The sequence below is a fragment of the Martes martes genome, assembly GCF_963455335.1.
Source record: "Martes martes genome assembly, chromosome: 7".
Classification (NCBI taxonomy): domain Eukaryota; kingdom Metazoa; phylum Chordata; class Mammalia; order Carnivora; family Mustelidae; genus Martes; species Martes martes.
The window spans coordinates 49,465,635-49,482,635 of record NC_137894.1 but is presented as its reverse complement, the minus strand read 5'-3'; the positions used below and the strand labels follow the sequence as shown (position 1 = coordinate 49,482,635).

Sequence of the window (17,001 nt, the reverse complement as noted above, 5' to 3'; positions counted from 1 at the left end):
CAGATGCTTAACTGACTGAGCCAGCCAGACACCCCATACATTTATTTCTAAACAAATAATATCAGGGGCACCTGGCAGGCTCTGTCAGTGGAGCATGTGACTCTTGATATCTGGGTTGTGAGTTCAAGCCCCATGTTGGGTGTAGAGTACTTAAAAATGAGACGTGTGGTAGCAACCATGAAGCAGGTAGTCCCTGAGCCTGTAGTTACTTATTTTCACTGGCGGCCCCTCGACCTGCTGTTATTCTCTTCAGAGCAGACTTCACTTCCTGGTTCCTCAGGGTATAGATGAGGGGGTTCAGAAACGGAGTGACAACAGTGTAAAACACGGCCACTGCTCCATCCAGGGGACTCTTGGAGCCAGCCCTGAGATAGATGAAGATACAGGGCACATAGTAGACAGTGACCACGGTTAGGTGGGAGCCACAGGTGGAGAAGGCTCGGCGCCGCCCATCGGCAGTGCGAATCTTCAGGATGGCGTGGACTATGTTGGCATAGGAGAGCAGAATTAACATGAAGCAACTGGCTGCCACCACCCCAATGTCCACAAAGGTCACGAGCTCATTGATGGTTGTGTCAGCACAGGCCAGTCTCAATACTGCAGGAATGTCACAGATAAAGTAATCCACCTGGTTGGGCCCACAGTAGGGCAGGCGGAAGGTCAAGGTGGCCTGGATAGACCCATGGATGGAGCCAGCCACCCAAGCTCCAGCCACGAGGATGGTGCATAACCTCCCATTCATGAGCACGGGGTAGCGCAGGGGCTGGCATATTGCCAGGTACCTGTCGTAGGCCATCAAGGTGTAGAGGAAGCACTGGGTGCTGCCCAGGAAGTGAAAGAAATACAGTTGAGCCACACAGCCCCCAAAGGGGATTGCCTTGCTGGCGGGAGTAAAATCCAATATTAGCCGAGGGACGATGACTGAGGAGAGCCACATGTCCAGGAATGAGAGCACGGCTAGAAGAATGTACATGGGACGAGCATGAAGCTTTGGGTCAGCCCACACGGTGAGCAGGATGAGCAGGTTCCCCAGCTGAGTCAGGACATAAATGTTGAAGAAGACCAGGAAGAGGAGGGTCCTCAGACTTGGGGGATGAGGTAAGCCCAGGAGAATGAAGTCTGTCACCACTGTGTCCAGGGATGTATTTTTGGTCTCTCCCATGTCTTTCTGTAGTCTGCTAAGATGAATGGTGAAGTCAGACAAGGGAAATACACACAAGGAAGAGGCAAGAGAATGCTTTTGTGTGATGCCTTAGAGTGATGAGATAAACAGAATACTGTCACAACTTAATTTTTTTAAATTTCTTTCTTTTTTTTTTTTTTTAAGAACAGGCAGTGTTGTTAAAAACTATCTTGGTTTACTTGGTAAGAGGAACTGTCTAGAGGCTGATTATTTTCCTAGATGGATGGAAACTCTTATCTATTAGGAGATACCAAGAAGCAGAATTTGACAGATCAAGGCACAAGGGTACACATGGATAGTAGAGAAGAACCAATAATTCCAACCAAAAAGGGAGTTCCCTAAAGGGGGCCAAGGTCGAGGGAGAGCAGTATGGAATACATACCCCACAACTACCACATTGACTTTTCCCTCCACTTACCAATATTGCAATGTCTCAGCTAAGGTCCCATCTCCTTACCATAGCATGTAAAAATATTCATTATATGGCCTTATTTGTCACTCTGTCAATCTCCTTTCAGTTCCTCCTTAGTGTTCAGTTCACGGGACTCTTCAGGGCTCTCACAGTGGCCTGCTCCAGCTTGAGCCTATGCATGCACAACACCTTCTCTGCTCACTTCACCTGGGTAATGTGCACTTTCCCTTCAGGACTGAGTTTGGAGGTCCTCTTTTTCAAGAAGACTTTCTTGATTCCTGAAGACCATGCTTACACTTTTTAGAGCATGTGGCACATTCCGTTACTATTTTCTAATTTCTTATTTGTCTCCCCCATTAGTCCTCTCATTTAACACAGCAAATGTGGTCATTATTTTCTGAATGGCCAATAGAATGGCTGTTGCCAAAACCGACTGATTGGACAATGTTTCTTTTGCTGCTGCTTCATCTTGTTTGACCCTTGGGCCCTCCTGACTGGCAAACAACCATCTCATTCTCGTGCAGTATGGGTTGAGTTTGTTTTTTTTTTTTTTTTAAAGATTTTATTTATTCATTTGACAGACAGAGATCACAAGTAGGCAGAGAGGCAGGCAGAGAGAGAAGGGGAGGCAGGCTCCCTGCCGAACAGAGAGCCCGATGCGGGGCTCGATCCCAGGATCCTGGGATCATGACCCGAGCGAAAGGCAGAGGCTTTAACCCACTGAGCCACCCAGGCGCCCCATGGGTTGAGTTTTATTATAACAAACTTGGAGGGCCACTCATGTTTTTTATTGCTCCAGGATATTATTCAGGTTTTTTGGCTGATTTATGTGGTCTATTGGTTTGGGATTGGATTTTTTGGTATGAGATTATAGAGTAATTTTTATTGTTTATTTTTATTTTTATTTTTATTTATTTATTATTTTTTTTTTTTTAAAGATTTTCATTTATTTATTTGACAGAGAGATCACAAACAGGCAGAGAGACAGGCAGAGAGACAGGGAGAAGCAGGCTCCCCGCTGAGCAGAGAGCCCGATGCGGGGCTCAATCCCAGGACCCTGAGATCGTGACCTGAGCTGAAGGCAGAGGCTTAACCCACTGAGCCACCCAGGTGCCCCTATTGTTTATTTTTAATGACATTGATTAATTCAGGACTTGATATCTATCCAAATATTTATCTCTCTGTATCTAGCAGTTGACCATGGAGTAACTCTCTCTAAACACCTTGAGAGAATTTGGAGTTTCTTGTCCAGATGAAAAGATAGAGGGATAATGTGTGTTTGTTGAATAGAGTATTTGATATTTTTCTCCCCACACTCAGGTTTGAGATAGAGTCATCTGCCATTTAACCATAGTATCTTTGTAATTTAAATGACTATTTTCAGAAAGCAATTAAAATAGTAACAGATTAATTATAAATGATATATAAATATTAATAGGCTTAACACTTTAATCTCCATCAGAAAATTTTCCCGAGAGATTTTTTTTTAATTAAAGATTTTATTTATTTGACAGAGAGAGTAGGCAGAGGGGCCGGCAGAGAGAGAAGAGGAAGCAGGCTCCCCACTGAGCAGAGAGCCCGATGCAGGGCTCGATCCCAGGACTCTGGGATCATGACCCAAGCCGAAAGCAGAGGTTAAAGCCTCTGAGCCACCCAGGCACCCCGAGAGATTTTTATGTTATTTTCTATTTTTATTTGAAATTTTTATTTATTTATTTATTTTTTATTAACATATAATGTATTATTTACTTTAGGGGTAGAGGTTTGTGATTCATCAGTCTTACTTTATTTTATTTTTTTAAAAGATTTTTTTTATCCATCAGAGAGAGAGAGAGCACAAGCAGGGGAAGCAGGAGGCAGAGGGAGAAGCAGACTCCCCACTGAGCAGGGAGCCCCATGCAGGACTCAATCCGGACCCCAGGATCATGAACTGAGCTGAAGACAGAGGCTTAACCAACAGAGCCATCCAGGCATCCCTCAGTTATTTTTTAAAGTAACTTAAATTCAGGGGCGCCTGGGTGGCTCAGTCAGTTAAGCCGTTAAGGGTCTGACTCTTTTCTTTCTTTTTTTTTTTTTTAAAGATTTTATTTATTTATTTGACAGACAGAGATCACAAGTAGGCAGAGAGGCAGGCAGAGCGTGGGGGCGGGGTAAGCAGGCTCCCTGCTGAGCAGAGAGCCCAACGGGGCTCAATCCCAGGACCCTGGGATCATGACCAGAGCTGAAGGCAAAGGCTTTAACCTACTGAGCCACCCAGGCGCCCCAAGGGTCTGACTTGATTTTAGCTCAGGTCATGACCTCGGGGTCCTGAGATTGAGCCCTTGTTTTGGACTGTACACTCAGTGGGGAGTCTGTTTGAGATTCTCTCCTTCCCTTTCCTTCTGTGCCTCCCCCCATTCACATAAAGTAATTAGACAGAACTAAAGTAGCGATGTATTAGACGTCATTAGGATCAAAGAACCTCTCTTTACCCTTGGGACAAGACCCAACCCAAATCTGTTTCTGGAAAGAAGAGATTTCTTCCTTTATATTCATTCACAGTTAGATGTTCCGGGAGAGCTCGAGCAGAGTAGGGGAAATGCAGAGAGTTTGGGTGGTCTTGACATGTTTTATCTACTCTCACAGGAGAACATAGATTCTTATTCTGCCGAAGTTTTTTTTTTCCCCCAAAGATTTTTAAAAGACAAGCTTGCTTTTAAAGAAAGTCACTTAGTGTCTTCTGCACTGAAGAAAAGAAAGGACATGAATCGGGCTATGTTTGCACAACTACCGAAGAATCTTCTTCATGACCTCTGTGACTTTAGCACTTCCCAACTGTGCCCTCTATCACTACCCTAAAAAAGAGAAAATGGAAGGAAAATTGTGTGAAGATTCTTTCGAGTCTTTTTCTCAGGCAAAATAAACTCCTTAACTTTGGAAAAAAGGAACTTAATTCCAGCAGTTTGGGAAAGAGTTAAGGAAGATGAAGAAACAGACTAATGAAATTAACAGTTAGATGAAATGACAGAAAACCTTAAAGTTCCAAAGTTAGTTGTTGGCCTTATTTTGAATGGAGGTAGTTTTTGGACTGTTTTCCCATCTGCTTGGACTCACATGGGCAGCGCTGCAAAGTCCTGGAGGAAGATGGCTGCTGTCCTTGAGCTTCTGGAATACTCCAGCAGACAGACAGATGTCCTTCAGAGAGTCAGTCTAGCTTATGATAAAGGGCTCCTCATCTGTTCTGGAAAGGCTTTAGAACTCTTTCAGGAGTTTCGACCATCAAGGAAGTATTCAGAATCTGAGAGCATCTGCCTTTCAGGGCTCTTTGATGAGTGTGAATTCTGTATCTCTTGAGCCATCTTTTACATTGGTTTTCATTAGCTGTTGCCTCTGGAGTTTTGATTAAAAGGAAAAACAAAATAAAACAAAACAAGCCATGCTGTTAAGAGATACAAAGAAACATTCTAACCTCAGGGGAATTCCTGCTCTAAGGTATTTTCCCTATTGACATCTTCCCTCTCTAAATCCTCATTATGTTATTTTGAGAGAGAGCAGGAAATGTTTCTAATAGATCTCTGGAAAGGGAGCTGTGGGGAGTAACCTTGTCAGTATAGTTTTGGATGACCTCCAATTTCTTAGTGGTGTTATGAAGTCTCAGTTGATCACCTCTTTCCCAAATATTCATCAGGGAACCCACATTATCCCTTTTGGTTTCTGTCCAGATATCATCTAATCAGTGAAGTCTCTCTTGATCCCCCCACCCTGTTCCTGTTGTATTTTTCTCAATAGCAAATCTGAAATACTACGTTATTTGCTTATTTGTTTATCATTTGTCTTCATTCACTAGAATGTAGGCTTCATGATAAGAGAGAGTTTTGCTCGCTGTGCAGTCCTCAACACTAGCACAGTGTCTGGTACGTTGTAAGTTCTCAGTAAATGCTTTTATTTTTATTTTTTATTTTATTTTTTAAAAGATTTTATTTATTTATTTATTTGACAGACAGAGATCATAAGTAGGCAGAGAGGCAGGCAGAGAGAGAGAGAGAGGAAGAGAAGCAGGATCCATGCTGAGCCCGATGCGGGGCTCGATCCCAGGACCCTGGGATCATGACCTGAGCCCAAGGCAGAGGCTTTAAACACTTTTAAATAAATGAATAAGAGAAACAGCCACACATTAAATACTGTGGACAAAGAAAAAAGCCGTGCTTTCCATTATGAACCTCAGATTTAAAGTTACCAGGAGTTGATTTTTTTAAAGGAGATTGTATTTAGGGCGCCTGGGTGGCTCAGTGGGTTAAAGCCTCTGCCTTCGGCTCAGGTCATGGTCTCAGGGTCCTGGGATCAAGCCCCGCATCGGGCTCTCTGCTCAGCAGGGAGCCTGCTTCCTCCTCTCTCTCTGCCTACTTGTGATCTCTCTCTCTGTCAAATAAATAAATAAAAATTTTTAAAAAAAGGAGATTGTATTTATTTATTTGAAAGAGAGAGAGAGAAAGAGAGAGAGAACAAGTGGTGGGGAGGGGCAGAGGGAGAGGGGTAAGCAGACTCCCCACTGAGCAGGGAGCCGGATGCTGGGCTGGATCCCAGGATTCTGGGATCATGACTTGAGCTGAAGTCAATGCTTAACAAACTGAGCCACCCAGGCGCCCCACCCGGAGCTGATTTGATACCAAATTGATTCTCACACACATGTGCAGGCATGGGCAGCATATGCCAGTGCAAATAACTTTGAGTGTTTATATATTTATTTACAAAAGTTAATGTTAATCTGAGTAATACTGGGGAACTGGATAAATGTGAAGAAATGAAGCCTGGAGTGGGATATAAGCTCCAGGAGCCTCCACTGTAAAATGATGGGTCTGAACAGAAACTGGATGACAGTAAGATTCTTTTTCATACTAAATTAGTAAGCAAGAAAATGTTAAGCGCATGTGCGTGAAGTTGCAATGCTACAATCTGGCCACAAGATGGCGGTACGATCTCTAGTAAAAACCAAGTATTGTGTCAGCTACTTAAATAGAATAAAAAACAGAAGGTTCATGAGGCAATTTCTTTAGTAAATATATTGTATGGGGGGCATCCATTAGCTTGGGAAAACTATGTGTCAAAAGAGATAATTTTCTTTTGTGACAACTGGGAAATAGTTTGAAATAGAACTTCCTCCCTCCATCTCTCTTTTCCTTCCTTCTCTCCTTCCTTCCGTCCTAGTTTTCCCTTCTTTCTTTTCCTTTCCTGTCTTTCAAGTTCCCACTTGATTACATAAAAAATTACAAGTCAAACAATATAGGGATGTATAAGAAAAGGTTAATATTCTCACCACTTGCTTTTATTTTTTATTTTTATTTTTTCCACAAGCTATAATTCACATCCTTTTGAAAGTCTAGAATTTAGTGGGCTTTTTTTTTAGTGTAATCACAAAGCTGTGCAACTGTCACTGCTATTTTCAGAACATTTCCATCACCTCAAAATGAAGCACCCCTCCCCTTCTCCCCTTCTCCCCATCTACCCAGCTCCTCCTCCCCCTGGCTCTCTCCACAGCTGTCCCCCAGCCACCCAATCTGCTTGGTCCCTCTAGGATTGGACTATTCTATCTGTCCTTTTCCTATCCATGGAATCACAAGGTATTAGGTCAACCCTGGACGTCTGGCTCCTTTCACTTGGCATCCTGTTTTCAGGGCTCACCCAAGTGTTTGCTTGGATCAGGGCTCTGCTCCTTTGTATGGCACCATCTTTTCCCAATGAGCCATTGAGATGGATGGAACCACTGAATGATTTTCACATGCTACTGAGTCCCCTTGCCCTTTTCCTAAAATTTTCAGCAGACTCACCACTTGCTTTTAACTTTAACCTTTGAAAGCAAAGCAACTAAAGTTGATAGTTTTCTTTGTCTTTCCATTTCTCTCTCTAGCTAGATTCATACATAGGTACTGATGGACATATTCTATTTCTTTAGACTTAACAAAAATATCTGATTGCCGGTGGAAGAACTTCCCCATCTCTTCTGTGTTGTCACAAATATCACCATCCCCAGATCTACTTAATGACCTCCTCCCCCAGCATGTGCATAACCCACCTCTAATCACAGTCCTGTTCCATTTTCTCATGCCCTGGGAAAGAGAAACTTTTATTACGGAGAAATCGACCACTTCTGCCTTTCCTTTTTTTGTTATTCTTCCCACTTGTCACCTCTGTTCTTTACACACAATTCTATTATTGTTCAGTGTTCACAGAATGTCTTGGACTAAAACTTGTGGAGTCATCAGTAGAAAACGTTCCTGCGAAGACACTGCAGGCAGTTTTCAAAATAGTTTTTTTCCAGTTAAATGATGGCATTTTCCGGTCTTTGTAACGAAAGAGTCTTTTCTGGTACATATTTTCCTGACGAGGTGCTAATTGTTCCCACGTTACCACCACGACACTTACCACCACGACACTGCGGCTGCCGCTCTGCTCCTTGTACTCCTGTTGCTACTTCACCACCACTTCTATGTCTCTAAGGAGCTCCTCCAGCAGTGGCCGTGTCCTCCTTGAAAATAATGACGGGGCTTCGGGGAATGCTGCCCTGGTCAGGGTCTGTGTCTTCTGGCGGGCTCCGCGGGGCAAGGCGTAGAGCAGCCCACCAGGTGACGGCGAGGGAAGCAGGTGGACTGCACACGTGCCAGACATCGGGGTCCTGCTGGCTGTGCTGGCACTGCCCCCCGTGCTGCTGTCTTACCATGTTGGAGATGGCTGGGGGAGGAGAGGTGGTTTTTCTTCATTCCTTAGTCTCTGTGATGCATCCAGTTACCTCCTCCTGATGGACCTGTGGGTGTCAGGCTCTGCCTCTGACCTTGCGTGCTGTGACAGACAGGTGGCTCGGGGTCATCTTAGCTGTAGCTAAATTCAGAGGCCACCGTGGCATGAGAAGTTGTATTTCCTGAGGTTGTGCCTACTGTGATTTAAGACTGGCGACTTGGGGAGCAGACTGCCTGAACTTGAATATGCTTCTTTCTAGCTGTGTGGTTTTGAGCAAGTCACCTTCTCTCTCTTTGATTTAGTTTCCTCATCTGTAAGATGAGAAGAATAATAGTACCCTGCCTCATGGGTTGTTGTGAGTTATAACTATGTATGTATATCTCTGCCTCTATCTATCTGCCTACCTACCTCTATAACATGTAACTCAGAACAGTGCTGACAGTAATAAGCTGTATTTAACTGTTAGCTATTTCACTTCTAATCTTGAACTTTTACTAAATATTAAATGGCAGGGGTTCTGGGACTGGATCCCAGTATTTCTCTGTTCTCTGGTTTGTGGAAGGTGAAATCCTGGCAACAGACTATTTGTATCTTGGAGATCTAAGGCTGCAAGATGGAGTTTGTATATGGGATAAGTTCTTTGCGCAGGAGAGACCACTGTGGTGATACTCATTCTTTTTAGGATGACCCTGAACTTTGGAAATCCAAATCAAAATGCTTCAAAATGAGGTGTAAAGTATTCGGATTAATTTTGTAAGGATATCTTTATTATGTGCATTCCTGAGAAATTAACATGATTCTAACATATTTCATTTATTTATTTAATTTTATTTGACATATTTTATTTTAGGAGCTTATAAGGAAAGGTAGAAATGAGGTGTAGGGCTTTGAACTTGGGAGCAGGGACATAATCACCCATAGAAGATGGGAGAAAAAGGTAAGTATAAATGACATGCTACAATTCAAGGTGAGGAAGGAGAGCTAGGTGGGGATTCCTATGACAAGGCATTGTCATTAGGCATTAAGAACTGTAAAAATCAGGACACCTGATTTTTACATGTGGCTCAGTCGTTAAGCATCTGCCTTTGGCTTGGGTCATGATCCCAGGGTCATGGGATCGAGCCCCGCACTGGGCTCCCTGCTCTGTGCAGGAAGCCAGCTTCTCCCTCTCCCAGTCCCCCTGCTTGTGTTCCCTCTCTCACTGTGTCTCTCTCTGTCAAAGAAATAAGAACCTTAAAAAAGAAAAAGAACTGTAAAAATTTGGGCACACCCACAAACACACACATGAACTGTAAAAATCTGAAGTCAATTTTAAGATTTTTCTTTCCTGCTTTGTAATTCCTTGTATATTGTCTTTAAATCTTCAGTGAAACTGGTTAAACATTATAGCCTACTGTCAGTTAGGTTTAGAAAATAGATGATTATTGTTGCGGCTTATTCTTCACACAAGCTAAAACTGACCAGAGCTTTGAAACTCAAATTGTAGGTTATTTGAATATGAAAAGTGAGGGCTGTCCCACGTTAATATGATAATCAGCCATATATTGCACAATTTGTTTGGAATCAAAGACTGAACAAAATTCTCTTTGGGTGAAGTAAGGGTGAGTTTTCATTCTGATTTATAAAATGAAATTTGAGATGGAATTTGGAAGTAGACAATCCTACTGGAAAGCAATCTAACATTACAAATCAAGGGCATTAAAATGGTCATACTATATCATTAGCAACTCAGAGTTTTTATATAATCTTTTCTTTTGAAGGTTTTATTTATTTATTTATTTATTTATTTATTTATTTATTTGAGAGAGAGCAAGAGAGTGGCAGAGGGAGAAGGAGAAGCAGACTCCCCACTGAGCAGGGAGCCCAACGCAAGGCTCTATCTCAGGACCCTGGGATCCTAACCTGACCTGAAGGCAGATGCCCAACTGACCAAGCCACCAAGGCACCCCAGAGTTTTTGTAGTTTTATGAATGTCATTTATTTGCTGTGTGACAGGTAGAATTTCAAAGAATGGCTCCAAGATTCCACACTCTAATGCCCAGAAACTTGAATACGATGAAATGTCACTCCAATGATCTCATGGGTCGAGAGATCGATCCTCCCATCAGGCTCCATGCTTGGAGGAAGTCTGCTTGAAGATTCTCTCCTTCTGTCCTCCCCCCACCCCTGAATTGCACTCTCTTTCTCTCTAAAGTAAAAAAATAAAAATCTTTAAAAAATTGTTTACCTAAGACCTTTTTTAAACAAGTGCTTGTAGTTTGTTGATAATGATTCTGCTATCAATTCTGATGTGTGTGTGGGTTTTGCACACATCACCAAGCCATTCTCAGACACCAGCTGGATGTCCTGCAATTCAACGCTATTCTGACACTACTACACTATCTGCCCAGAGACAGTATTAGATTCCACAGATTGAGGGCTCAGTCCCACAATACTGCACTCTGTTTCAGACGCCAATTCTAAGTTCTTGTTGGTATCTGTACTTCTGACTGGCTATCAACCAGAGGTTCCCATGTCCCCTCCTGAGGTCTGATTAATTTCCAAAAGTGGCTCACAGGATTCAGCAAATCAGTTTACTCACTAGACTGTGACTGTAATACAAAAGGATATAACTCAGAAACAGCCAAATATGAGATTCATAGGGCAAAGTATGGGCATCCATGCTCTCTTGGAATGCACCATTCTCCCCAAATCTTTACGGGTTCAACAACTGAGAAGCTCTCTGAAACTTGTCCTTTCATATTTTTATGGAGGCTTCACTACATAGACATGATTGATTAAATCTTTGGCCATTGGCAATGGATTCAACTTCTAGGCTTTCTCCACTCCCTGGGAAGTTAGGGAGTGGGACTGAAAGTTCCAAATCTTTATTTTTACTTTTTAAAAAGATTTTATTTATTTATTTGACACAGGGAGAGGGAGAAAGCAAGGATAAGCAGGGGTAGCAGCAGGCAGGGGAGAAGCAGACTCCCCGCTGAACAGAGCCTGATGTGTGGCTCTATCCCAGGACCCTGGGATCATGGCCCAAGCTAAATGTAGATGCTTAACTGATGGAGCCACCCAGGTATCCAGCAACCCTTTCTTTAAAAAAAAAAAAAAAATATATATATATATATACACACACACACACACACACACACACACACATATATAATATATATATTTAAGATTTTAATTTATTTGTTAGAGAGAAAAAGAGAACACAAAAGCAGGGGGAACAGCAGGCAGAGGGAGAAGCAAACTCCCCTGCTGAGCAGGGAAACTGATGTGAGACTTGAAGCCAGGATTTTTGGATGATGACCTGAGCTAAAGGTAGATGCTTAACCAACTGAGCCACTCAGGCATTCCAGCCCACCAACCCTTCATTTTATTTATTTTTAAAATTTTTTAAAATTTCTTTTCAGTGTTCTAGAATTCATTGTTTATGCACCATAGCCAGTGCTAATACCTGCCCTCCATCATACCCACCATACCCACCACGAGGCTCACCCAACCTCCCACCCCACTTCCCTCCAAAACCCTCAGTTTGTTTCTCAGAGTCCACATTCTCTCATGCTTTGTCTCCCCCTCCAATTTCCCCCAACTCACTTCTCCTCTCCATCTCCCTATGTCCTCTGTGCTATTCCCTATGCTCCACAAATAAGTGAAACCATATGATAATTGATGCTCTCTCTCCTTGAAATTTCACTCAGCAAAATCTCTTTTTGTTGATACAAAAGTTGGGTATTCATTCTTCCTGATGGAGGTATAATACTCCATAGTATATATGGACCATATCTTCTTTATCCATTTGTCCGTTGAAGGGCATCTTGGTTCTTTCCATAGTTTGGTGACTGTGGCCATTGCTGCTATGAACATTGGGATTCAGATGGCCCTTCTTTTCACTACATTTGTAAAATACCCAGTAGAGCAATTTGGAGGGTCATAGATTAGCTCTATATTTAATTTATTTTTTTAAGATTTATTTATTTATTTATTTGACAGAGAGATTGCAAGTAGGCAGAGAGGCAGGCAAAGAGAGAGAGAGGGAAGCAGGCTCCCTGCTGAGCAGAGAGCCCAATGTGGGACTCGATCCCAGGACCCTGAGATCATGACCTGAGCTGAAGGCAGCGGCTTAACCCACTGAGCCACCCAGGCACCCTCTATATTTAATTTCTTAAGGAATCTCCACATTGTTTTCCAAAGTGGCTGCACCAACTTGCATTCCCACCAAGAGTGTAAGAGGGTTCCCCTTTCTCCACATCCTCTCCAACACATGTTGTTTACTGTCTTGTCAATTTTGGCCATTCTAACTGGTATAAAGTGTTATCTCAATGTGGTTTTGATTTGAATCTCCCTGATGGCTAGTGATGATGAACATTTTTTCATGTGTCTGTTAGCCATTTGTATGTCTTCTTTGGAGAAGTGTCTGTTCATGTCTTCTGCCCATTTTTGGACATGATTATCTGTTTTGTGTGTGTTGAGTTTGAGGAGTTCTTTTTTTTTTTTTTTTTTTAAGATTTTATTTATTTATTTTGTGACAGAGAGAGAGATCACAAGTAGGCAGAGAGGCAGGCAGAGAGAGAGGAGGAAGCAGGCTCCCTGCAGAGCAGAGAGCCCGACGTGGGATTCGATCCCAGGACCCTGAGATCATGACCTGAGCCGAAGGCAGAGGCTCAATCTACTGAGCCACCCAGGCATCCCTGAGGAGTTCTTTATAGATCTTGGATATCAGCCTTTGTCTGTCATTTGCGAATATCTTCTCCCATTCCGTGGGTTGCCTCTTTGTTTTGTTGACTATTTCCTTTGCTGTGCAGAAGGTTTTGATCTTGATGAAGTCCCAAAAGTTCATTTTTGCCTTTGTTTCCTTTGCCTTTGGAGACATATCTTGAAAGAAGTTGCTGTAGCCAGTGTTGAAGAGGTTACTGCCTATGTTCTCCTCTAGGATTCTGATGGATTCCTGCCTCAAAGTGAGGTCTTTTATCCATTTTGAGTTTATCTTTGTGTATAAAAGAATGGTCAAGTTTCATTCTTCTACACATAGTTGTCCAGTTTTCCCAGCACCATTTATTGAAGAGACTGTCTTTTTTCCACTGGATATTTTTCCCTGCTTTGTCGAAGATTATTTGACCATAAAGTTCAGGGTCCATTTCTGGGCTCTCTACTCTGTTCCACTCCACCAACCCTTTAATTACAAGGTTGATCTTGAGGTGTTTTCAAAGCCACCTCATTAACCTAAAAAAAGGCACCTCTATCTCTCTCATTATTTTGGAAATCCTGGGGTTTTTGAAGCCCTGTGCCAGAAAAGGGGATGAAGACTAAGTATGTATTTCTTATTATAAATCACAATATTATAGTTGACTTAATAAAAAATCAAGTTATGAATTTCGTTACAGATTAAAAATGATATTGTTAAAAATGTCAACTTGGCCAGGTAAGAAACAATTTAAAAATCTCTAAGGTGTAATGAGAAAAACCAGGCATAAAAAAAATAAACAAACCCATGTTCGTCATTACCCAAAAGATAGGTTTTTAGTTAAAAATATTAAAAACCCCAAGCTACATAGATAATGCAGATAGTTTTAGTTATCTTGTCAATGGGCAAAAAGCAAGCATTTAAGGTCATCAGCTCCAATATTTTATGAATTTCTCCTTACTAGAATTTCATAGTTATATCTCCAGGTTGGATGACTAACCTGGATGATGGCAAAGGCAGTGAACTGACCTTTTGCTCAGCCCCACCTTGCTCAGCTTCAAGAGCAGATGAATGTTCAGCTGGTGAATCAACTGCTTTTGTCTCTTTGTCATGTTGTGGTTCAGGTTTTTACATCTGTGGAGAAAATTGAGGTGGCTGCTGACCTCGGGTCTCATCTCCTCTTCATTGCTGTCCTCACAGTGCTGTCTTTGGTGAAGAGAAACCCTGAAGAGTTATGGTCTATAACTCCAATTCATATTCTGCCCCACTGGTCTACCTTGCTGTCCTGTACCCAGGACAGGACAGGACAACCCAGGTTGTCAGGAGCCTCCAACACTTCCTGCACCAGAGGGTTGGAATAGACTGGTCAAGGCCCATGGGGTCTATGCATGTAGTGAGACCCAGGGTCTGAGGTGGGCCTGGCCATTGGGATCAGTCTCCCACCCCTTATTCTTTTTCTGACTCTCTACTGTTCTCATGATTCTGGTAATCGTGTGGAAGACACCTACCACATGTGTAGCATCTATCATGGCTATAGTCTGCTGTATGTTTACTGTCCTGCAAAGATGGAACTCCACCAGGGCCTGGGACATTTGCTGCCTCCATATCCTTTTCTCTTCAATATCATCAAACTGCACGGTCTCTTCATCTTCACTGCAGGGTTGGATACATGTTGTATCATGTATCAGTACCTCATTCCTTTTTATTACTCAACAAAATTCCACTTTATGGAGATACCACTTTTGTTTAACCATTTGTCAATGGATAGATATTTTGGATTGTATAAATAATGCTGCCATGAATATGTATAAATTTTTGTGTGGACATATGCTTTCTTTTTTCTTTGAGAGTGTATGAGTGGGGAGGACAGAGGGAGAGGGAAAGAGAGAAACTTTTTAAAAATTTTACTTTATTTAAATTCAATTAATTAAGCTATGTTGTAGTATTAGTTTCAGAGGTAGAGTTTAGTGATTAACCAGTTGTATATAACACCCAGTGCTCATTCCATCAAGTATCCTCCTTAATGCCCATCACCCAGTCATGCCATCCCCCCACCTGGCACCCCTCCAGCAACCTTCAGTTTGTTTCCTATAGCTAAAAGTCTCTTATGGTTTGTCTCCCTCTCTGATTTCATCTTATTTTATTTTTTCCTTCCCTTCCTCTATGATCTTCTGTTTTGTTTCTTTAATTCCACATATGAATGAAATCATATGATAATTGTTTTTCTCTGATTGACTTATCTCACTTAGCATAATACCCTCTAGTTCCATGATGCAAATGGTAAGATTTCATTTTTTTCATGGCTGAATCACATTCTATTGTATGTGTGTGTGTGTGTGTGTGTGTGTGTGTAGATATAGATTTATATAAATATAAATATATAAACACAAATTTTAAAAAGATGTATTATATGCATAATACATCTTTTTAAAATTTTATTTTATTTTAAAAATATTTTATTTATTTATTTGTCAGAGAGAGAGAGCACAAGCAGGGGGAGTGGCAGAGAGAGAAGCAGGCTCCCCACTGAGCAAGAAGCCTGATGCAGGGCTCAATCCCTGGACCCTGGGATCATGATCTGAGTCAAAGACAGATGCTTAACTGACTGAGCCACCCAGGAATCCCTAACTTTTATTTTTAAAATATTTTATTTATTTAAAAATATTTTATTTATTTATTTACTTTAGAGTGACAGAATGAGCAGAGGCAAAGGGAGAGGGAGAAGCAGACTCCTTATTGAGCAGGGAGTCCAATGTGGAGCTTGATCCCAGGACTGTGGGATAATGACCAGAGCCCAAGGTAGATGCTTAACTGACTGAGCCACCAAGGCACCCTATACAACATCTTCTTTATTCATTCATCTATCGATGGACATCTGGGCTCTTTCCATAGTTTGGCCATTATGGACATTGCTGCTATAAACATTGGGGAACAGGTGCCCCTTTAGATCAGTATGTTTGTATCCTTTGGGTAAATACCTAGTAGTGCAGTTGCTGGGTCATAGGGTAGCTTTATGTTTAACTTTTTGAGGAACTGCTGTACTGTTTTCCAGAGCAGCTGTATGGGAAAGAATCTTAAGCAGGCTCCATGCTCAGTGCAGAGCTTGATGTGGGGCTGGATCTCACAACCCTGAGATCATGAACTGAGCCAAAATCAAGAGTCCAGTGCTTAACCAATGAAACCCCTGGGTGCTCTTAACATATATTTTCAATGCTCTTGAGTATAGGAGTGGATCTGCTTGATTACGATAACTGTGTCTTTAACATTTTGACGAACTGCCAAATTATTTGCCAAAATGTGTGCATCGTTTTATATTCCTACCAATAATTATTGAGAATTCTAATTTCTTCACATCCTTTCTGACACTTGTCATTTTCTGTCTTTTTAATTATAGTCATCCTAGAGCATGTGAAGGGGTATTTTATTGTGGCTTTGCTTTCCATTTTCCTGAAGGCTAATAATGTTGAAAATTTTTTCATGGGCTTACTGGCCATTTGTCTGTCTTCTTTGGAAAAAATATCAGTTAGAATCCTTTGCCTATTCTTAAGTTGGGTTATTTGTCTTTTAATTGTTGAGTGGTAAGAATACTTTATATATTCTGGAAACGAGGTAGACCATATATATTTCATGTGATTATGAATGGGATTTGGTTTAAGTCTACCATTTTGCTATTTGTTTTCTATTCTCATTTTCTTCTATGGTATTTTTTTTTATCATTTGGAATCACTGAGATTTAAAAAAATATTATATTTCATCTCCACTATTACCTTATTAACCATATCACTTTATTTTAGCTGTTTGCCAAGCATTTAGAGAATACATCTTTAATGCAGTACATCATCAAATAATATTATACCACTGCCTGTATAATATAAGAATATTTCCAGCTTTGATTTACTTCCTCCCAGTCTTTTTGTTATTATTTTCATACTTTTTTTTTTATAATCAAAGTTCTTGGCTTGGGATATCTTTTTATTTATTTATTTGACAGACAGAGATCACAAGTAGGCAGAGAGGCAG

The 17,001-nt window shown here is 41.5% G+C and overlaps 1 protein-coding gene across 1 annotated transcript; it reads right to left on the bottom strand.

Annotated features, from left to right (window-relative positions):
• Nucleotides 1-205: 205 nt before the first annotated feature.
• Nucleotides 206-1,162, bottom strand: LOC308345437 (olfactory receptor 10G2; the record flags this gene model as incomplete). The annotated part of the gene is made up of 1 exon (XM_080807580.1): nt 206-1,162. The coding sequence occupies one exon, from the start codon at nt 1,160-1,162 to the stop codon at nt 206-208; it is 957 nt and encodes a 318-aa protein (XP_080663706.1).
• Nucleotides 1,163-17,001: the final 15,839 nt, after the last annotated feature.